The 22,102-nt window shown below is 35.7% G+C and overlaps 5 protein-coding genes and 1 long non-coding RNA gene across 13 annotated transcripts; 1 reads left to right on the top strand and 5 right to left on the bottom strand.

Moving 5' to 3' along the window:
- Positions 1-908: 908 nt before the first annotated feature.
- LOC149518324 (uncharacterized) lies at positions 909-1,710 on the bottom strand. The gene has a single exon (XM_089763299.1). It carries the CDS (start codon positions 1,519-1,521, stop codon positions 1,192-1,194), a length of 330 nt encoding a protein of 109 aa, XP_089619425.1. The 5' UTR covers positions 1,522-1,710; the 3' UTR covers positions 909-1,191.
- A 1,493-nt stretch (positions 1,711-3,203) lies between these two features.
- Positions 3,204-5,391, bottom strand: LOC111285673 (pentatricopeptide repeat-containing protein CRR2, chloroplastic-like). Its single transcript, XM_022875235.2, has one exon. It carries the CDS (start codon positions 5,351-5,353, stop codon positions 3,398-3,400), a length of 1,956 nt encoding a protein of 651 aa, XP_022730970.1. The 5' UTR covers positions 5,354-5,391; the 3' UTR covers positions 3,204-3,397.
- A 159-nt stretch (positions 5,392-5,550) lies between these two features.
- On the bottom strand, positions 5,551-8,540 carry LOC149518323 (uncharacterized). Of its 3 annotated transcripts, none has more exons than XR_016342652.1 (5): positions 8,290-8,540; positions 7,613-7,663; positions 6,921-7,020; positions 6,558-6,645; positions 5,551-5,791 (listed from the first exon to the last, which is right to left on the bottom strand). It is a non-coding gene; the product is annotated as an uncharacterized LOC149518323 (long non-coding RNA). The 3 variants fall into 3 exon arrangements; XR_016342651.1 differs by having other exon boundaries at positions 6,892-7,020; positions 8,290-8,538; XR_016342650.1 differs by having other exon boundaries at positions 6,821-7,020; positions 8,290-8,533.
- Positions 8,541-11,069: 2,529 nt separating this feature from the next.
- LOC111285674 (serine/threonine-protein phosphatase PP1-like) lies at positions 11,070-16,179 on the bottom strand. The gene is made up of 4 exons (XM_022875236.2): positions 15,499-16,179; positions 13,032-13,591; positions 12,731-12,949; positions 11,070-11,318 (listed from the first exon to the last, which is right to left on the bottom strand). Exons 1-3 carry the CDS (start codon positions 15,689-15,691, stop codon positions 12,776-12,778), a joined length of 927 nt encoding a protein of 308 aa, XP_022730971.1. The 5' UTR covers positions 15,692-16,179; the 3' UTR covers positions 11,070-11,318; positions 12,731-12,775.
- A 319-nt stretch (positions 16,180-16,498) lies between these two features.
- Positions 16,499-19,467, top strand: LOC111285105 (metal tolerance protein B-like). 2 transcript variants are annotated; one of them, XM_089761721.1, is made up of 3 exons: positions 16,499-16,937; positions 18,099-19,195; positions 19,313-19,467. In XM_089761721.1, the coding sequence occupies exons 2-3, from the start codon at positions 18,103-18,105 to the stop codon at positions 19,465-19,467; spliced, it is 1,248 nt and encodes a 415-aa protein (XP_089617847.1). In that variant the 5' UTR covers positions 16,499-16,937; positions 18,099-18,102. The 2 variants fall into 2 exon arrangements, with proteins under 2 accessions (XP_089617847.1, XP_089617848.1); XM_089761722.1 differs by lacking the exon at positions 19,313-19,467 and having other exon boundaries at positions 16,504-16,937; positions 18,099-19,295.
- On the bottom strand, positions 18,158-21,938 carry LOC111285106 (ras-related protein Rab11C). 5 transcript variants are annotated; one of them, XR_016342649.1, is made up of 6 exons: positions 21,759-21,934; positions 21,484-21,669; positions 20,153-20,664; positions 19,712-19,775; positions 18,673-19,521; positions 18,158-18,564 (listed from the first exon to the last, which is right to left on the bottom strand). XR_016342649.1 is itself a non-coding variant. In XM_089761723.1 (4 exons), exons 2-3 carry the CDS (start codon positions 21,646-21,648, stop codon positions 20,179-20,181), a joined length of 651 nt encoding a protein of 216 aa, XP_089617849.1. In that variant the 5' UTR covers positions 21,649-21,669; positions 21,759-21,934; the 3' UTR covers positions 18,158-19,775; positions 20,153-20,178. The 5 variants fall into 5 exon arrangements, 3 of the variants coding, with proteins under 3 accessions (XP_089617849.1, XP_022730085.1, XP_089617851.1); XR_016342648.1 differs by having other exon boundaries at positions 18,673-19,775; XM_089761723.1 differs by having other exon boundaries at positions 18,158-19,775.
- Between the last annotated feature and the right edge of the window lie 164 nt (positions 21,939-22,102).

Here is a 22,102-nt window from a genome sequence, read left to right as displayed (position 1 = left end):
TAGAAAAAATAACATGATATAAAGTTTATATTTTTCATGAATAATTGAAACGAGACTTAATTTAATTAATTTGTATATTAATTTTTAAAAAATAATAGTAAATAAATTTAAAATTAAATCTCAATTTTTGCATTCTTTTTCATTATCTTTAAATTAAAACTTTTTTATATTAAAAAATTACAAATCAATATTAACATTTTATATTAGGATAATTTATTATAAAAAGGCCTAAATTTAAGTGTTAAATTTTAGTACCTCTGCGCTTTTCTCAATAATAATTTAATAATATTACAATTAACATTTCAGTAAAAAAATTAATTTGAATCCCCTTTTTTCCAAAATATAAAATTTAAATTTTAAAAAAATTTTTTGAGTTGAAAAATTTTAAAAGCATTTCATCATTACATGTACAAAGTCTTGTATTCAACATTCTTTATTTGATGCCATTGCATTAGTTCTCATTTAAAAAGTAATATTTTTCCAAAAATTATTGCTTTATTCAATGTAATTAAATTATATCAAAACTATGATAATTTAAAACACGATAAAAATGATATCTTCGCACGCATACACTCTTGTTAATTGTCACTCTCAAAACCCAATAGGTTCAACCACTAGAATACTTGCCAATAACTTTGGCCCATGATATGGGGCAATGGGGCAAAGCAAATGACACCAGAACCAGACTGAACAAGTTGGAGGTGCCATTGCCAACCACAGAAGCCAACCTGCAACACCTTCCTTATCAAGCAAAAGGTTCCTTTCCCCACTAACTTATTCGACTATATAATATAATTTATTTTTTTCTTTCGTTAGTTACATCAAATAATCATTCGAGATAATGTTTAATAAATATAAAATTTAAATTTCAAAATCTGCAACTTTTTACCTATCCAAAGAAGAAAATATTTTAGAAAAAGCTCAAACGGTTGTGAATCTTATTTTTAAACAAGAAATAATACACACAAAAGGCAAATAAAAACCAGTAATGCAAACACAGGTGTCGACTAGTCTGCAAAGCTTCACCAAGCTGTAGACAGATTCCACCAAAAACACCAAAAATATAAAGATGAAAATCCATCAACAAAGTAAACAAAAAACAGCTCTCCATCCCACTTGCATACAAGATAAAAATCAGTATGAGAAGATGGCCAAAAGCCAAAAACAATATACCAGCTGCTTTCAATAGTATCAGCCACCACCATCCCCTCCACCGCCGCCACCTCCATGAGAACTACCACAACCACTTCCTTCCATGGCAGAGGCATGTGCTACTGTAGCACCCACCGCTACAGCAGCAGCCATTCCAGCATCAGCACTGGCCGTTGTAGCAGTAGTAGCAGTAGTAGCAGCACCCTGATTGCTCCCTTGATCAGCGTCATCTACATGATCTCCTTTCTTTTTCCCACTCCGATGAGACTTTTTATGGGATTTTTCTTTGTTAGAAGAACTATCTGAATCTTCTTTCTTGGCTTCTTTCTTTGATCCTGGGATGCAAAAACAAAAGCTTCTGCAGCTCATGGCTGCAAAAACAAACCCTCAAATCAAACTATTGACTTGAGTATACCTGAGCAAGGAAAATATAAGAACTGGCAACACACCCAATCATTATTTATTTAGCTTTGATTCCTTAGCTAACAAGTATTTTCAAGATACAAACACCGTACAAACGAATCGAGTGTTTATCACCACTTTTTCTTTTTCTTTTTCTTTACTTATTATTGGGTCATATGCCTTTTCATGAGTATAAAGCCACAGATAAATATCTAAAATAGGATTTTATACGAGGTTGATTGAAAAATCAGAAAAGCAAAGCTGTAAAGCTTGGGATATTGGGTGTCATATCTATGAATAATAACCAAGGTAGAGATTCCTTTTAATCCTATGGTAGAAAATTAACCCATAATTCATCCGTTTTAAACTGATATAAGAAGCATTTTAGACTATAGAGAAGGCTTATATCACGGAAAATTAACTATTGCTGATTGATAGAATGCAAAATCCATGAATGGAAAATGAAGTTACATCAATAATTTATAGACAGGCTGTTGGCAAATCATCATAGCCCATCATTCTTTTTCTACCTTAAATATGGAGAGAGGTCAGTCTTGCCACTTGAGCTCAGGACAAGAGGAATTTAGCTTTTTACTTAAACAAAATTGAAGTGGTTTTTTCACATGGAGTATAGCATGTGTTTTAAATTACCTCTTCATCTGTTACATCTGAAGGATTGACATTGAAAGAAATTAAAAGATGTCTGGATATGGGTTCAGACCGGGGGCCTCCAGTGTGTGAGACTACCGTGATAACCAACTACACCACCCAGACAACAATTCCTTGTTCTTTGAGATTCACAAGAAATTTATTATGAAAATTTACTCAGTTTTTTTGGATGCCCTCCAATTTCTTTTGAAGAACCGTTAAAGATTTCCTTTCATTCTTCACATAGCAATAATTCTCTGCTTTCAAGGAAAACAAATAAAAATAAAGCAGAAAGATTATCACAAAAGACCACCTACTATTTCTAACGTTAACCTCAATTAAAAAAAAAAAAAATTATCCAAAGCACTCTTTTATCTGCTTCATTTGCTGCAATATACTCATCTTTTGTGCTTAATAAAACAACACACGTCTGCAGTTTAAACGACCAAAATACAGCTCTCTCGCAAAAGTGAATAAATATATTAAAGTAAAATTTTTACTATTAGAATCACCTGTCATATCTGCATCACTTAACCCTTCTAAAATTGATCATGTAATTCGATAACTCAACCACATCTATGAAATAGTCAAATATCTGAAGATACATTTTCATTGCAGTGAATGCAATGAAATGAAATATAAAATGAAAGCAGTGACTTCACTGTGCAATGAATGCAATGAGCAATTTTGTGTGGTGTGATTTGCTTATGAATTCTGCGGCACCAGTTCTTGCGCAGAGTTTAGTTTCTGCAGGCATTTTTACTTATTTGAAATGATTGCTAAAGTGAAAATCGAGTAGTTTGTGTACCATTGTAATCGAGAGTTGAACTTTGAGGCCTTTGGAATCAATTCTACCAGAATTGGTGATCAAGAACAGCTATTCTTTATTTCACAACAAAGTCGATAAATAAAATTTGTCTTTTGCAGAAAGTTTGGACAACTAGGAAAGCCCTGGTCATGACTTGTGAGTTGAAGCAAAAAAGGAAAATTTAATGCCAATGTAAAGCAAATATGTTATCCGAATTCATAGTATAAAATTATGGGAAAAAGACATAACAATGAAAAACCAATTAAACTTGGTTTCTGTACATCTGTGAATATCTCTATGGTCTTATGATAAAAGATTATTTCCCCCAAAGTCCTATTTTCCAAAACTTAAAATGACAAGAAAGGGGGGGGGGGGGGGTTCATATTACTACCAATAATCCCCACAAGAACAAACTCCATTCTGGAAATGGTGAATGCGATTCACATCACGAACCAGAATCTCTTTGTTTGCAAACTTGGAAATGAACTTTGTAAATGAATGGCAGTCTTCACATAACCGCAAATTCTTTGTTATCCGAATGGTCTCCCCTTTATTAGCATTGATAAGTCCAAATGCTAATGCACGTTTTTCACTGTGACCCAATAGAATCTGTTCCTTCTCTCCTTCATCGAGATCATAGAGCACAACTTTAGTTTGCGGCATATATCCCTTCTCCTTCATCTCAGCAGACAGTTTAATCAAGAAAGATTGGATCTGTTCGACCTGAGGGTTGAGCTCTTCAACAGAAACAAATGAATAGATTTTCCTTTTGAGTTCGATCCAACTTCTGCCCGGAATTTTTTGCAGCGAGCGAGTTTCTAGCAGCTTCCTCACTCTCTTTACCTCATCCCACATCTTAGCTTCTGCATAAATATCAGCCAGAAGTACATAATTCCCAGCATTTGTGGGTTCAAGTTGGAATAGCCTACTGCTAGCTCTCTCTGCTAACTCTACGTTACAATGAATCCTACATGAGCCAAGAAGTGAACCCCAAACCTTAGCTCCAGGTTCAATCCGCATTTCATCTATAATCTTAGCAGCCTCTTCTAACCTATTGGCACGACCAAGAAGATCAACCATACAAGCATAGTGCTCAACACTAGGATATATTCCATGTTCTTTACGCATTGACTCAAACAACCTTTTCCCCTCTTCAACGAGACCTGCATGGCTGCAAGCTCCTAAAACACTGACAAAAGTTACAGGACTTGGCGAAACACCTTGATCAATCATCTCTTGGAAAATTTGCATTGCTTTCTTCCCAAATCCATGAACACCATAACTCGAAATCAACGAATTCCATGACACAACATCTCTTTTCTCCATCCGATAAAAAATCCGTTGCCCCAATTCAAGTTTACCACATCGCGAATACATTGTAATAAGAGTATTTATAACTGGCAAAACTGAATCAAGCCCTCTCCTAAGAATATAAGCATGAATCAACTTCCCTTGCTCCAAAGCAGCCAGAGCTGCACAAGCTTGAAGAACACTAACCATAGTAACCGAATTTGGAAAGGAATCATGAGTCTCAACCATCATGTCCCTAAAAAGCTCCAATGCCTCAAACGCCTTCCCATTTTTGGCATAACACGCAATCATTGCACTCCAAGAAACCACATTCCTGACAGGCATCTTCCCAAAAACAAAACTCGCATGTGAAACGCAACCAAACATGGCATACATATTCACCAAAGTAGTCATAATATAAACATGTGCTTCGAACCCATGTCTTAAAATATGAGCATGAATCTCTTTTCCTTTCTTTAAAAGCGAAACTAAACACTCAGAAGCAACACAAGCTTTAAGCACGTAAGTATAAGTAAATCTATCCGACGGGATTCCAGTTCTATTCATTTTTCTATATAAACCAAAAACTTCTTCTCCAGAACTAGCCAAAGTAAGCGCTCGAAAAAGCGCATTCCAGACGAAAATCGTTCTCTTACGCGTTTTATCGAACACCTTGCGAGCATCGTCAAGGGAATCCAAAGCAGCATACATAGAAATTAGTTTGGTAGCCAAGAAAGGATCTTGGTCAAACCCATTTTCGGATATATGGGAATGAAGGGATTGGGCAAGGGAGAGGGAGTTTTGGTGGGCGCAAGAAAGTATAAGGAGTTCGTAGGTTCTTTGAGAAGGGTCGGGTTCTTGGGAAAGGAGCTTGAAGGCTTGTTTAAAGTTGCCTTGTTTGCATAAGGATTGGATTAGTTGATTGTTGTTGTGCGTTGAGGTGGAGATCGAGGGGTTTAAGGTAAGAGAAGAGGAAGGGAGCTTAGGAGGAGTACGAGGCGGGTTGAACAGTGACGGTGGTTGCGTTGGCGGGGGAGTGTTAAACGCCCACATCGGTCACAAACGAAAGCACACTTCACTTCTATTTGTCTTTTGGGAACTGATCTCAGATTGATGTCTGGTTGTTGAACTTCCATGTTCTCCTTTTAAAGTCAGATTTTTTGTCTCACGTGCATAGCACGTGCCAATTTTGTACAAAAATTTTCTCGAATTAGTTCTTTTTTTAATTAAAAAGATTCAAATCTCTACAATTTTAAATATATATCTAAAAAATATTCCTAAATTATTATAACACAAATGTACCAAACCCGATATGTAGTTCGACAGCAAAATTCATGTCCATGGAAATATATACAAGAGAACCATACAACAGTTACAAGGTAGTGGGAAACAAAAATTTCCATGAAACAGAACATATCCCACATCTGACTAAGCTGTTGTGGGATCATTGATCACACCTAAGAAATCGTCCTTTATGGTACCAATACATAACTGCAAGGAAAATATCATTAATATTAGGTGAGACGGATGAAATGAAAAGTTTTAAACCTTAACAAGTAAAAAGAACACAGAGTAGCCTGATTTTCTAATATTGACTTGAATTTTGATAATCTTTCATCTCATAACCACAGCTCAACCATATACAGATGTGAATTTTCACAATGCATAACACGGGTTTTAAATCATACGGTTCTAAAAGCGCGTAATAAGAGGCTTACAAAGTAAAGAATAAAGATCAATAATAAGATTGCGATAATTGCATCACTAAGAAACTTGATTGCCAATGCAATCTAGTGAAAGGGAGAGCCTGTTTAATGGTCCATGAACCGGAAACATAACTCCCCCTAGCACCAACTATCCTCTAGGCAACTTATTATTTGACTGCTCACCAGTTCCAATAATCAGTTACTGGTTGCATTAAGGAATGCTTGAAATTCCTAGTGAAAACAGCTCTTCATCAGCTTGGTATCTAAATCTCAAAGTGAATCAAACCCTTAAGCTGACAAGATTGTGATTCATTATTCTATTATGATATTCTATTCAAATAGGAAGAAGTGACACAAATAATTATAAAACTATGAGTGAGATAGTAATTGGGAGGAAGAAAGGGTCAAGTTTATACTATTTCAGTAGTATCAACTCGAGTTCCAATTATCTTCAACCGTACTTTGCTATCCTTATGAATCTTAACCAGTAAAAACATAAATGATAAAGTCAAAAACAAAACTTCTACAACAGAAAATTAACAATTACTTGCCTTAAAATGAACTGGAGTATACCGATCCATCAGAGGTAGTATAATTTGGCATATCTCCAGACTGAAACTCCATATCATCTGGAATCAACTGGAAAACACAAAATTTCTATTACACACTAGCAAGAGATATAATAAAAAAGGGAATTTATGAGCCAATCCAGTAATTCAAAATGATAGAATATGGCAAAGATACTATTTTTGACAAAGAAACTTCACCACAATTAGCAAGTCAAATATGCAAATATGTAATCAAGTATAAATACCACCAATATACAAAAGTTTCCAAAATTTGATTGAAGTCATTCGTGAAACATATCCAAGCAGGCATGCTTACAGTAAAGCAGCCACTTCTTCCTCTCTCACCCATTAATTGTCACCCAGATTGCTAACGTGGAAGACAAAGAATCTCAAAAAAGAAAACTCAAGTTCTCTCCTATGTGTCATCAAAATAGAAAATCTCTCCCTGACAAAGAAAATAGATCAGTAAAGCCAATCAAATAGGATAACTTCAATTCTTCTTGTTCAAATACAGAAAATGCTAGATTAAATCATTTAAATACTTTACATTTCTTATAATCTCTACTTTATCTTAAGATGCAAAAATATAATTTATCAAATAATTATGCCGACCACATAACTTCCAGAGAGAAAGGAAAATTTGAACTTTGGAAACATTGTATACAAGAAAATACAATCAAAGCCAAGCTACATGTAGGACAGAATTCTAAAAGGGATTACGTTAAACAATTCCATGATAAACAGCGATGGATCTTGACATTTGGCTTTGGGAGGGCTAACTAAAACTATATTTATTTATTCATTTAAGGTATCTCATTATATTTATATTAAAACAATATACTCCTAAAAAATAACAAGCTCATATAATTATAAGTTTTATCAATTTATAAACATTAGTATAAAGAAACAAAATACATCAAATAAATAAATAAGAGGCTTTCAAAATTTTTGGCCCCTAGGCTCTAACTAGGGTCCACCTCCATAAAAGACATGTAATTCCCTAACAAATGACATAATGTAAAGGAAAAAAGACTTACATGATTAGAAACAAAAATTTAAACAGGCCCAGCTTCCGTAAAGAATCCCATCTGTATGGAAACCACAAATCTAGTTACAAGCATAAAAAATGGCAGAAATCTAATAATCCAATTAACAAAAAAAAATAAGACTGGGTGAAAAAAAGAAAAAGGAGTGCATGCCTCGTTGTAACAAAAGCTTCCAAGATCTCCCCCTTAAGTGGTCTAAACACAACACATTGATACTTCACAGGGAATGTCACAAACCCTGTCCTATCTCGAATCAAAACTTTCCCAATTACCAGTTATCGCCACCACAAAACCATGTCTACCAGTGCAAAGTTACCGATTTACACGATTCAGCCATGTTTGCCCCTAGATTATTTTAGATCCTTTAAACCAATCAACTAATCAAAACCCATTCACCCACTACTACGACTAAGCTTTTAGGAAAGTTAAAGGGAGCCATAGCCCATAGAAGTTAGAACCCCAATCAACTGATGTATAAAACTACAGCTTAAAAAAGCTACCCATTTTAATCTTACATTTTCTGCCTCTTTAAGCTAGAGAATCACCTCAAAAAAATCAAACAAACTTGAATTGAATTAAAAAAAAAAACAGAACCCAAGACAAGCAAGAACATGACTTTTGGTCACAACCCTGTTGAAATTGTGAATGAAACGAAAGAAAAGAAGAACCTGCAAGTGCCCTCAACATCTTCCATGAGCTTGGATACGAGGTTTTCCCGTAGATTACGACCGAAGTGGCGCGGATGCAACTGCATATTCCTCTCCAATACTATGTCAAAAAACATGTCTTTTTTCTCCTTTGGTCTATCCAATGAGATTGAGAACAGAGTTTTCCCTGTCTAAAAGGTCAAGAGGTTGAAGCTGCGAAATGGGATTTGGTTCGTTTCTTTCTTTTCCTTCTTGGGCCTCCAGATGGCTTTGATTTTGGCCTTTAGGGCCCTGGATTCATTTTTTGTTTCATGGGCTTGAGCTAGTTGACCTTTTGCTGGGTTTCCGAATGCCACCATGTTTTGGGCTTTTGGCCTGAAATTTATTCAACTTCTTGTTTTTATAGTTCCACAGGCTCTTCATCTGTAGGATGAAACCGGTAGCCAATGGGCATCGTGATCCCTCCATTTACAACAAAGTTTTGACTTTCCATGCTTAAAAATTATCAGAAACCTCCTCAACCAACTAGCTCAAGCCTTTTATCTTTTACTTCTCTGATCTCTCAAGTCTCAACCAACCAAACTTGATCTAGCTTAGCCGATTGGAATCAAGCAAATCTTCAATGTACATGATGAAGAAGAAACCTTGCAATTCACCCAAAGTGAAGTGCGACCCTTTTGTGTCCTAACCCTTCAAGTTGATGAGGTAAAGATTTTTTGTTACATTTTTGTTTTGGTTACCTGTTTGTGTCAAAACCCTTCAACTTGATCATACATATGGATATGGTTGTTCCTTGTTACCGTAGTGTAATTGCAAGATTTTGGCTTAAAATCAAAGGTTATGCCGACTACAAAGCTTAGAAGTGTGTTTTTAGTCCCCAACTACTAGATTTGTTTGATAATTTTGTTGGTTAGATTTTTGGTTCGGAATGTTATCATTTATCTTTTGACTTTTCCATCTTTTACATCAAGGATAACCTTAAGTTGGTGGTGGAGGGTATCTAGATGGTGGTAGATGGCCTCGAGTGGGTGGCGAGTACTGCCTTGGAGGTGGATGACCTTGAGTAGGTGGAGGGTATAGGGTATCTAGATGGTGGCGTGTACCTTTGTGGTGGTGCGTGGGCTTGAGTAGGTGGTGGTTGACCCTGAGTGGGTGGACCGACTAGGTGGTGGATGACCTCTAGTTGGTGGAGGGTATTGGCTATGTGGTGGACCACGTTGAGTGGGTAGTGGGTATTGGCTTGGAGGAGGATGCCTATGAATAGGTGGTGAATAACCGTGAGAGGATGGTGGATGGCCTTGAGTTGATGGTGGATAACTTTGAGATGGTGGCAGATATCGGATAGTTGGTGGACTTTGAGGAGGCAGACGCACACGAGAGGGTGGGGAATAGCCACCGGAGGGAGGGGCATACTTATACGTTGGCGGTGACTGGCCATAGTCTATTCCCTTTTTCGAGAGTATAGATTCACGAGCAGTGGCATGTTCTGCATTGCCAGGAGCTTGATCTCTAGGATGATCACTGGAAACGGTGGCAAATGAAAGGGCACTGCTCTGAGCTGCGAGCACTAGCAGCAATATTTGTGCAAGCAAAGCAAGCATCCTCACTCTAGTAAATGGAAGAGTGTTTTGGTTCAGTGAAGAGTGGCAAATTCGGTGCATAAATAGCCTCTAGAACTGGCGATACTACCCACCAACAAGCAAATGATCTGTTGGTGTGTCAATTAGCTTCGACGTTTACCCCATATGTTAAAAGCTAATGCATGAACTTTCTAAATATGGTAAAAGCATTGGATTTTAGTCACAGGCAAAGTTCGACATTTAAATATGAAAAAGGGGCGTCATTCGATTGACTCTTTTAACATGGTTTGCTTTGTCTTACTGCTAGGCGTCTGTTTGAGGTTCATCTGCTGACATTATACGAGACAATTGGCACAATTTTGGTTCAAGGAACCGAAATAGATAAATGCTTTGAGGTAGTGAAGCAAGAAATCTATCTCGGGCAACTTTTCATTTGAAACAAAATTCATCAAAATCCATTCAGATTTGAGCAATAAATAAGCTAAAACAACATTTCAAGGGAAAAAAAAGCTACAAGAAGGAAACCCCTTGTGCCCATCCAAAATTCAAGAAATGAAGTTCTTTTATAAGGGAAGTGCAGACATAAACACTAAACAGAACCTTCATTTGCAGTCAAACGAATCTGTTCTGACTTATAGTATTAAGCTGATAATCGGTAAATTACCGGCTCAGACAGGCTGTGAACTTCTATTCAATTCAATTGAAGCAACAAAACTCATCATGCTAGGTTTACAACAACCTCTTGTGATTTAAGAAAGTCCTCCTGTGGAATCCATATTTCACAAAAATCCTGTAAATCTTTAATTGAAAAGAATGATAATGGTGGCCTTTGTTATTATAGCCTAAGATACTCAAAGGTTGTCTCCTAGAATACAACTCATAAAAGGCCCTTGCAGTGGGTCATTTTTTTTCCAGTACGATAGACAAATATTTTTTTGTTTTTCTCTATATTACGAGCACGAGTTATAATTTTTAAGAAACAAATAAAAATTCAATGAATGATAAGAAAACAATAATTCTTTTTTTTTCCTTCTCTTTTTACCTTTAACCCAATTTTTGTGTTTTTAGTTTTATCTTTATTGTCCATTTTTATTATTATTTTTTTCACATTCTTTTTCTTCTTCCTTTTCTCTCCTAATCCCTCATTCTTTCCTTCAACTCTTCTCCCTCTCTCTCCTCACTTCCTAGGTGCCAAAAAATTTTAAATAAAATAAAAGAAAATATCGAAAATGCCTTTGGTACTAAAAAATGGAAAAAAAAAATCAAAGGATGCCATGTGTCAAACATTGGTTGAGCTCAGTGTCAACCACGTCTTGTCTTTTGATTTCATATGGTTATAAATACTTTAAACAGATAACCTGTACCCTTAACATGGTGGAGGAAATGGTTATATCTCTTATCACAGATCTTCAAGGAGCTCCAACACCAGCATCCTAATCTTTGAAGGTTGCTTCTCGAATCCCAAGTGGACTGCAAGAAATATGTCAGAATCAACAAAGACGAAAATAGAAATTAGGTTCACAAATGAGAAAGATAATCAAAAGTTTACAGGGTTAGAAACCAGCAATCATAAAAGTTACCATGGATGTATGGGACAAATGATAAGTCACAAGAAATGATAAAAACAGCTTTTGAAGCCTTTACAAGTTTTAACTAAATATTTCATGCTTGTTAAGACATACTATAAACTGACAAACAACATAAAATATGTGTAAAATTCTATAAGAATTCCCAAAAAAATGTATATAAACACAAGAAATGATGGCTGACGATAAGAAATAAAAATGCACAGTTTGCAACTTGTAAGCATAGGAATCTGTGATCTAGGTGATCTATGTGACAAGTCTTTGTGGGTAGAATTACATAATACAGTTAACAAAATACTGAAAGGAACACAAAATTTCGGGTCCATTAACATTTCCCTGCTACAAAATAGGATGAGCAGATATAATTAAAGCTCAAGGGCTCTCAGCATGTCCATAACCAGAAAAAATAATGTCTAAACCAAAATTATGAAAACATAACAATTCAGCATTTAACCTATAACATTGGTTTAATCATCATTAAAAACTGAGTACGTAACCACCGATGCAGAGGTGGTAGTTTCATGCTAGAGATTGTAAAATCATCATTAAAACTAAGTAAAACAGAGTCGACTTATGCTACAATGATGATATTTTCTGTACTTGGGTAAACTATGGAAGCTTTTCTTCACTGACATATTTTGCTTCACCACTAAATCAGTAGTAAAACAGAGTCGACTTATGCTACAATGATGATATTTTCTGTACTTGGGTAAACTATGGAAGCTTTTCTTCACTGACATATTTTGCTTCACCACTAAATCAGTACTTACTTTAATGCGGGTTTCTTCTCAAATCACTAGTTAAAGTTTCAAAGAAGAAGAAGTGATAGAGGGCAAGTCATGATGCTAATTAAAGCACAAAGGTCAAAGTCAAAATTCAATGTTGTTCCATAGGATGAATTTAACTCAAATCTGTGTCTAGACTGGATGAATAGGTGATTTTGTTTCTTGAACGTAACTTATTTATGTGCACAGTTTTACAAATTACAATGTTTCTCTCATGAGGTCTCTAAGAGTTCCACAAATTACAAAAACCAGGTCTATTAGAATCCATCCAGCAGAACTCAGTTGTCTGTGATAATACTTTGCACCAAAACTGTTTTTCCTTTTTAACATTTTGGTTCATGTAGAGTCAAATCAGAGGAAACTATGGCAATCCCTAAAACAATTTCAACATAAACAAATGAAAATCAGCAACAACCAACATAAAGAACAACATTTCAAACTCTCTAAAATAGATCATTAACCATACTATGGTTACCAGGTTATGTAATAAAAGTGATGGATTAGAACTTACATAGGCAATTCAAAATAGGAACAGAGGCATCAGTCATCATGTCCCTCAAATGAACTTGGACCTTTTATCTGCTGGCTTAAGAATTTGGAAAGAGCACATTAAGCTTTCATCAACACTCATCATTGCCCCAGCATTATCAAATTCACCACAATAATTGGGAGCAGAAAATATTGTAACAAGCTTTCTGTCAGCAAAGAACTCATATCCATCTTCAACAACCTGAAAGAAGCATTTGTTAGCTGCTAAGCTTACACACTCACACACTAAAGAAGGGGAAAAAAAAAGAGCAAATGACCCTAACCTGATGGGCACGGCAAACAAGGTCCATATCATTTTTCATTAAGAAATCAGAGACTCTATCTGGGCCAAAGGTGAATGACACTCCTCGATCATTCATACCCCAGCCTTTGATATCCCTACCAGGATCTGACCAAAGTAAATCACAAAGCAAACCAGAATCTGGAACATCAGTTGGGCGGGTTAGACTCCTAATTTGATCCAAATTTGTTAGATCAGGGGAAAGGCCACCATGCATGCACAATATTTTGTCATCTATTAGGGCAGCCACTGGAAGACAGTTAAAACAATCAGTAAAAATTTTCCAAAGTCTCACATTGAACCTTCGTTTGCATTCATCATAAAATCCATATATCCGATTAATAGAAGCACATTCATGATTCCCTCTCAAAAGAAAGAAGTTCTCAGGATATTTGATCTTATAGGCTAGCAAAAGGCATATTGTTTCCAGACTTTGCTTGCCACGATCAACATAGTCCCCTAGGAATAAATAATTGGCATTAGGAGGGAAACCCCCATATTCAAAAAGCCGCAGAAGATCAGCGTACTGCCCATGAATGTCGCCTGGAAGAAAAAAAAAACAGAAGAACACAGACTATTGAAATTTCTTTTAAAAAGTTAAAACCAATTGTCAAAATTAGGAAGATAGATTTCCAGAAATAATGTTCAAAATAGTATGTGAGAAATTAAACTGTATTCCATGTTTCTTCACTTCACCATTTTGATATAGTTGCCACCTCCACATAAATTGAAAGTGAAGTTAGTTTAATTAAAACTATGAATAGTTCCAATATGCGGAACTATCAGCAGCATATTTCCAATATTTCTTTAGGTGAGTTGCCTTACCTATTCATAATTGGAATTACCAAGTAGTACCAAAAAAGTATTATTTCATCAGTTTTTGGTACTATGGTGGAAGCAATCTTTTAAAGAAAATTAGGACTAAAATGAATTAAAAAAGAGGAGCAATCACTTAGTTCTATGTACTTATAATAGAATCTGTCACAACATTATAAAGGATTCTTCACCATTGATTTTCATAAAAATTGTATTTAGCTTTCTAACAATATCTAAGAACTTCATAGTTGCTCAATCAAACAACCAATATTAGTTTTCTTATAGAAGCCATTGACAAAGCCCCATGCATATAACATAGAGAAATAAAATGCAACAGAGAAAAACGGAAAATATCAAGCTAGCAAGGGGGATATTCGCATTATTGCATAGAATTGACAAATCTCCAAAGCACAGAAATTCTATAAAGGAAATGTAATTGAATAAGGTGTTTGCTTCCAAGTAGTTATTTTAACTCATTTAAAGGGCATATATTAATCCATTTTGTCCTCCCAAAAAGGGAAACCTGCCCATCAATTTAATCATCCAACCAAATTGATAAAACCTGACAAATATCATGTTTATAGCATAAATCTTAGCAACAATCTTCTCAAACCCTCCCAAGAAAAGAGATTATTCCAGTGAAGAACATCGATGATAACATAACTTTTAACTTATTTTCTTTTCTCAGACCTCATGATTGTGCAAGTCTAAGATAAAGGCTTCCCTTATAGTGAAGGACTGAAGGCTTCAATAATGCTAGGGCTCGTTACTTTTTATGTGGTTCTATCATTTACATGATCTTCTCTTTGTCCATCATCTACAAAGCTACTAATAAATGGTTTCCACTCTAAACAATTAACAATCCTTAGAGTAGTGGTAGATGATTAACATAAATATTCAGCCTTCCCTATCCATTCCTCTGCAATAGCTGACTTTTCTCCACCAAACAGTCTTTCCAGCCAACCCACGGCATCCTCAAGTAACTAAGATAAAAAGAAGCAGCTCACCCAATTTAAAACACCCTTATATCTAGACTGTAGCTCCCCCCACCCCCATCCCCACCCCACCTATAGCATTAAAATCCCACCAAAATCTAAAAGATGCAATGCATCAAGACGGTTACAATTTCATACCATCAATCTCTAGTCAAATTCAGATTATGTGCAATTATGCATACTAGAGTCCATCAATAGCTAAGAAACTACGTACTCAGCCTCATTTTCTATCTATTCTATACCGCAATTAATCCCATACTTTCATTTTTCAAATTAAAAGAAAAAAATATGGATAAGAAACCAACCATACCAAGAACAACAACATCAATTTTCAATCAATTCAATTTAAGCAAGAAATCAAGTATACCCTCAAATTAAATGCAGCAGCAGCCCCTAAGGACATACATAATTAAACAAAAAGCAAAAACAAACATTTCCTTCAAAAATTTTAACTCTTCCATCATCTAATCAAATTCCCAAAGAAAAAAAAGAAAGAACATTTCTTCAACGTTTTCAATTTTTCCCTTATACAATCAAAACTCAAACACCCAAAGCGGAAAACTAGATATCCAAAAACCCAAGACATGAATTTCCAGTATTTTCAATAAAAAAAAATAATATACAAAAATAAAGGCGTACCACAGATCTTGATGGGAGCTTCAAGTTCAAGAAGATTAGGCTGTTGAAGAAAGATTTCTCTTGCAACAGTGCAAAGCTGACGGATCTCACCTTCCATCAGGTGCACTTGCTTCCCTGGCCTGGCTTGCTTAAACTCCAATAAACGACATATTATATCATCCAAAACGGCAGGGTCCATTGAAACAGATCCCATAACTTGGTCAAACAATCAAATCTTTCCAACAAAAAACACTCAAGTTTCCCTCTTCTGGGTTTCTTTAACTGAGTGTTATTTTGGGTTCTTTTAAAAAAAAAGAGGCGGTGAAGAACGTGGCTGGGCTTTTCTTTTGTTCTTTTTTTTTATTTATTAATATTGTTTGTGTGGAACAAAATAATCCTACTAATAATATATAAAAAAGATTAAAAAAACTTAAAAATTTTAAATTAAAGGCGGTGGTGACTGCAACTCCGGTGCGGCGGAGAAGCCTATTTGTTTATATCTATGAATCAAATTTTTCTTGGGTAAATACCACTGTTTTTGTTTTCTTCATCATCATAATAATTAAGTGATAAGGATGAAAATTTGGAGAAGTTTGGAGATGTTTTTATGGCCGTTAACCGAAAAGCCAATTAAACTAACAAGAGCTATCCATCATCAATCTATCCAATTAGAAACGACAAGGACAACAACCAAACAAAAAATCTGAGTGACGCATAAGCTTGGTTTGGGTGGTGAAGGCATTAAGATGGCTTGTCCAAACTTGCTAGGCATGTGCATTAAATGTCAAATCAATGAAATTTATTTTTCTCTCATATGTAAATTTGATATATTTTGAATTTTATTTTCCATTTAAATTTATGCTAAATTTGTGAATTTAAATGTAATAGGAATAGAACATAGTAATACAAGAAATTTTAATGAAAGTAAATTAAAAGAATTTGAATTCTAAAAATTTTATAAAAAAATTATATTTTCAATATAATTTATTGAAAAACAAAATAGAAGACAAAGATAAAAAAATCAAGACAGAGTTTTGATTTTTGTTTATTTTGTTCTTTTATTTTTAACATGTGACAACAGTTTGGTCAACAAAATTCTTTCCAATCGCTTTTGGGCGCGTGCCAATTACACTATCAGAGGAAACGGCGGCGTTCCATCTTCTGTGGAACTGAAAACTCTTGAAACAGAGTAAACACGCTTCTTATAATAAGTTGTCTTTAACGAAGACAGATAAACGCTCAAAATCTGCCGTCTGGTGGGGTGAAAATTTGTTCATAAAAAATACATGGGAAACTCCAAATTATAATTCTTGATATGTTTCCTTGTCTAGATCATAGTGGCTGATTCCCATGTCATATCTATCCCTTTATAAACTTTGACCCAACCCAATTGACGAGGTGATCTCCATTCAAATTCAAAGTTCTCCCTTTTCTATTCTTCCTTCAGCTCTGGTTCTCAGGTAAATTTGTCATTTTTTACTCTTTTCTGCTGTTGTTTTTATGTGTTTTGGGTTTCTGTTGAGGTTTCCTGAAATGGTTATTTGATTTCTTGTGAAAATACGGTGTTTTCTTTTTTCTTGTATTTGAAAAAGGAATACTTTACCCTGAAATGGGTAAATGTATGTGGTGTTAGCTTTATTTAGTAGATTCTGAGTTTTGTGGCCTGCTGCTGTTTGTGCTTTTATACTGAAATGTTGAACTGTCAATGAAGCAATTTTGTGCCTTCAATGTACCAATTTCATGCTTGAGGTTTATCTGAGGTTTGTGCATTGACTTGGGGTTCAATAAATGATTGCTGTTGAGAAGAAGGAGGTTCAGAGGCATCAGAAATCATACAAGAGTAGACAAGAAAATTTTGGGCAGCATTTAGGACTATATGCAACAATTCCCCTTTGGAATTTTGGTTAGCTATGTTGAATAATGAAGACTGCACAAAGAGGAGAAGATGGTCCTCCAGTGTGGTTCTATTATGTTGAGTTGCGAAGTTGAAAGGAGCAATGTTTTAACTAAATTTTACATGGCAAGAGGGATGAATAAGTAACAGCTTCTCCCGGTGAGTATAGACATGGTCGTATCAATATGTTATGATATTTCAAAGGTGTGACTTCTGAAGAATCTGAAGGGTGAAAGTAGATCTGCCGGGCTGATCCCTTGTGCCTTGTAGGTGGATATTGATATCAGTAGCGTTTTCAGTTTAGTTTGTGAACTATCATGTGTAAAGCATGATATATGCCTTTTCGTTTAGAAGAGATATGGGATGATGTATTGTATATTAATTCTTAGGCTGTTCAGTCCTGTTGATTTTAAAGTTTTGGTTGTGCTTTAAGGCAGGAGAAATTGCCCATCTACTCCCAATTTAAAAACTACTGCTGTGTCATGAAAAATGAAAAGCTATGTCCTTGTTTTTTAATTTAAAATCACCATACTCATGTGAATTGAGTGATTGCTCCAAGCTTTTATTGATGCCCTTGATCTTGGCAAGTTAATTTATCACACATGGCCTTTTCTAGCCTAACCCGTAGAACTCCTGATTTGGCTGTTTGAAATTATTGTTTCTTTACGAGGTGTCTTACTCTCATCTGTTTTGTTTGTTTGACTTAATTAATGGTCCTGCTGTCCAGGGAGATGGAACATGACGAAGTCTCCATTTTGAGATCCAAGGATCAGAAGAAAATTGAAATGACAATGCTCTCTAAAGGAAATAATGTCATTTTAATGCCACAGTCAACATGCTGCTCTGTTTGTGCGTTTTCCAGGCAAGAAAATACTATTGTGGAATCAAATCAACGATGGAAGTCACTGACCAAACTTTCGGGGCTCATCATTTTCTACCTTATGGTTATGTTAGTAGAGATTGTTGGTGGAGTGAAAGCCAACAGCCTTGCAGTTATGACAGATGCAGCCCACTTGCTCACTGATGTTGCTGGATTCTCCATATCTCTTTTTACAGTCTGGGCTTCAGCATGGAAGCCAACATCAGACCATTCTTTTGGATTCAATCGTCTTGAAGTCCTTGGTGCTCTTTTATCTGTGCAGCTCATATGGCTTGTATCTGCAGTCTTATTTTATGAAGCACTTGACAGAATTCTACACAAAAAGAAAGAGGTAAATGGAGCACTCATGTTTGCAATTGCTGCATTTGGATTTATTATCAACTTAGTAATGGTCCTTTGGCTGGGTCATGACCACACTCACCATGCTTGTGGGGACATTGACGACGACCACCATCACCACCACCACCACCATCATCATCATCATCATCATCATGACCACGAGAGGAGGAAACCTTGTGATTTAACTGAAGAAGAGGAGACTAGTTTGGTGCCGAGTAGTCTAGAGAAGACCAAGATCTTGAACATAAATCTACAAGGAGCTTACTTGCATGTCATGGCTGACCTAATTCAATCTGTTGGGGTGATGATTGCCGGATCCGTTATTTGGATAAAACCAAAGTGGTTGATAGTTGATCTTCTCTGCACCCTTGTCTTCTCTACTTTTGCTCTGAGCACCACTCTACCTATGCTTAGAGATATTTTTGGCATATTGATGGAAAGGACACCAAGAGACATTAATATTGATGTGCTGGAAAGTGGTATCAAGGGTATCAACGGAGTCCAAAATATTCATGACCTCCATGTATGGGCTATAACTGTTGGGAAACTTGTACTGTCCTGCCATGTAGTAGCTGAGCCTGGAGTCAGCTCTAATGAAATACTTGGTAAGATCCAGGATTACTGTGAAGAAACATACAAAATTCATCACATAACTGTACAAATCGAGTAGTCTTTTACTGATACCTTTATATTTTCTTTTCTACATATTTAAAACATCCAAGATTGCCGACCAACTGTTCTATACCAAATTCATGAACCTTGCTGTTGCTTTGGTACAAATGATATATTATCGAGTCAAATGACATGGAAACGCTCGGCTTGTGTGTGGTCCTGCAATATGCATGCTTATCGGCTACTTGGTTTTATTCCCCTTTAGCAGCTGTCAAAGACAATGGACAGCACGTTCGGGATGGTTATGCCCTGTTTGTTCCTGCAGATACTAACCAAGAAGCAACCTCCAAGTCACCATCTTCCCGGTTTTAATATCCTCCAACATTATACTTTTCTTTGTTGACCTTTTTTATTTCCATTTGAATAAGTTAATTTTCTCGATCTCTCGTTTGGTAACGTACAGGCCCAGATTAACCAGCTATTGAATTCAGACAAAGGCTTATCCGTACCTTTCAATTCTCACAACCAGAAACTTTAAATAAGCCATACATTGTCCTGGCAGACCCAGCCATACTGAAAAGTATAGGAAGAGTAAAAGTCAAAATGGAGACACTTTTATTACAAGTTAGTGGCTGATCAAATAAAACAAATTATGCTTCTCTGTTTCAAATAGCAACTTCCACTTTTAAGCGAAACATGTTAAGAAAAGAGCAAAGTAAAAGCAGACCTTTCCATGCTGCTAACAACATTGTTGTTTAAAATATCACAATCTTCCTTGTCACAATTACAACTAAGTAAAAATACGTATTCTACATGTGTTTCTCTTAGCCAAAAATTGACCAAAAAAAAAAAAGGATGGGAAAAGAAGAGAAAATAAAAAGACAAGTAAAAAGGAAAAAAAAAAAAAAGAAAAAGAAAAGAAAAGGCCTGCATGCTAGCAAATATTATACCTTCTCAAATATAACCTATCACCTTTTTAAGTAGAACAGCATCCTTTTTTAGCGTTCCCTGATGCATCAGCAACGTTAATGGTGGTTCCTTGGCTTGGAAGCGTGGTATTAGCAGCTGCTTCCTGAGCAGCCAATGCCTTTTTGCTTATGATATGGTAGATCTCATTCAATATGGTTTGGAATGCCTTCTCGATGTTGGTTGCTTCCAGCGCTGATGTCTCGAGAAATGAAAGACCTTCCCTCTCAGCCAGAGCATGGCCATCTTCCTCAGAAACAGCTCTGAGATGATTCAAGTCAGATTTATTTCCGGCCATCATGATGACAATGTTAGAATCCGCATGGTCCCTCAATTCGCGCAGCCACCTTTGAACATTATCAAAGGTTTGCCTCTTTGTTATGTCATAGACAAGAAGTGCACCAACAGCTCCTCTGTAGTAAGCACTAGTGATAGCTCGATATCTCTCCTGACCAGCCGTATCCCAAATCTGTGCCTTAACAGTCTTTCCCTCAACCTATATCATATAAAACAATGAAATTAATAACAAAATACAAAACCAACAATTTACCAAACTGCATAACCATGACTGATAATTAACAAAGAATCAAAACAAGGTTCCAATAAATCTAATATGACAAGCTGGCAAACACAAGAAAAGGTTGTTGTTTCATAATCAAATACTCAATTATGTCATGGGCCTATAAAAAAAAAAAAAAGGATGTTCCCTATCATTACAAATGAGACTAGAACAGCCTAATAACAGCTTGGATTAATATAATAACTTAATTTTCAATTCAATAAAATAATCTGCCGACAGACAAGAACCTTCCCATCCTTCCAACTTAGTATCTTTGATAAATAAAATAGTCAGAAACAGGAAAAAAGAAAACCCTTTGAATTGATCAACTTTCCACCATTTCTTACATAACTATATGGTTTTAGTGTTAAGAACTAAAACGAAAGAGCCTTCAACGATCACCACTATCTGATTATCTTTTTTTTCTAACCTCACTATAAACCATTCAAAATGAACTTCCAAGTTAAAATCAGAGTGCAAGAGAAGGCAATCAGATTCGTCATATAATATTATTGAGATGACTTTTTTATACACTAATTATCCAATTAATTAGCAAAAGATTTCACAGACAACTTAATCATGCAAATTTTCCGAAACTAAATCAGATCAGTTTTAAAATATCAAAGGCGAAGAGAATGATCAGATAAAAATTCCAGAAACTTCGAGAACCATTCATTTTCAGCAGAAAAACAAAAGAAAAAAAAAACACATACATAAAGATGAATCAAAGGGGAGTTGATTGAATAGATGAAAAACCTGGAGAGTTCTGGTAGCGAACTCGACGCCAATAGTGGATTTAGATTCCAAACAAAACTCGTTTCTGGTGAACCTAGAGAGAATATTCGATTTTCCAACTCCAGAATCGCCGATCAACACGATCTTGAAAAGGTAATCGTATTCGTGATCTACTCTATGCGCCATTTTCCCCTCTCCTCTCTCAACCTGGAAGATCTAAAAATCAATCAATCAAAATAGAAAAAAAAAAAAAAAGAAAAAAAAAGGGAGAGAGATCTGGAAACGATTGAACTTACCCGAACAGGATAGATCGAGAAGAGAAAATTCCAAAAATGGAAAATCAATAATTTTGGAGAAATTATACGAAAATATTTATAAAAAATTGAATTATCGAATAGAGGAAACGGAGAAAACGATGACTATTGGAAAGGAAGTGGCAAAGGGGGCCGGGGGAGGGGGCTCTGATTTTTATTTTTGAAACGGGCGAGATTATATATAGATTTTCTATTTTATTGCGGTTTTCGACTTTTTGCGGAAAACGGTGTCGGTCGGGTGGCAATTTTGTGAAAAAGACAAATTTAAAAGGTCAAAATATGAGTAGCAGCAGGCTGGCAGGGTGATTGGAGTGACACATGAATAT

The sequence above is a fragment of the Durio zibethinus genome, chromosome 6 (genome assembly GCF_047325235.1).
Source record: "Durio zibethinus cultivar Kanyao isolate XHJ-2024 chromosome 6, ASM4732523v1, whole genome shotgun sequence".
Classification (NCBI taxonomy): Eukaryota; Viridiplantae; Streptophyta; class Magnoliopsida; order Malvales; family Malvaceae; genus Durio; species Durio zibethinus.
This window is presented reverse-complemented; position numbering and strand designations above follow the sequence as displayed.

What these genes read in the sequence shown, in the direction of transcription:
- LOC149518324 (XM_089763299.1), bottom strand. Translation starts at nt 1,521, where the DNA reads ATGAGCTGCAGAAGCTTTTGTTTTTGCATCCCAGGATCAAAGAAAGAA.
- LOC111285673 (XM_022875235.2), bottom strand. Translation starts at nt 5,353, where the DNA reads ATGTGGGCGTTTAACACTCCCCCGCCAACGCAACCACCGTCACTGTTC.
- LOC111285674 (XM_022875236.2), bottom strand. Translation starts at nt 15,691, where the DNA reads ATGGGATCTGTTTCAATGGACCCTGCCGTTTTGGATGATATAATATGT. An exon ending in AGCTCCCATCAAGATCTGTG is followed by an intron (nt 13,592 to 15,498) that starts GTACGCCTTTAT and finishes TTTTTCTTCCAG; the next exon opens with GCGACATTCATGGGCAGTAC. An exon ending in TTGTTTGCCGTGCCCATCAG is followed by an intron (nt 12,950 to 13,031) that starts GTTAGGGTCATT and finishes TGCTTCTTTCAG; the next exon opens with GTTGTTGAAGATGGATATGA.
- LOC111285105 (XM_089761721.1), top strand. Translation starts at nt 18,103, where the DNA reads ATGGAACATGACGAAGTCTCCATTTTGAGATCCAAGGATCAGAAGAAA. An exon ending in CAGCTCTAATGAAATACTTG is followed by an intron (nt 19,196 to 19,312) that starts GTAAGATCCAGG and finishes AAAACATCCAAG; the next exon opens with ATTGCCGACCAACTGTTCTA.
- LOC111285106 (XM_022874350.2), bottom strand. Translation starts at nt 21,648, where the DNA reads ATGGCGCATAGAGTAGATCACGAATACGATTACCTTTTCAAGATCGTG. An exon ending in TCGCTACCAGAACTCTCCAG is followed by an intron (nt 20,665 to 21,483) that starts GTTTTTCATCTA and finishes TATATGATATAG; the next exon opens with GTTGAGGGAAAGACTGTTAA.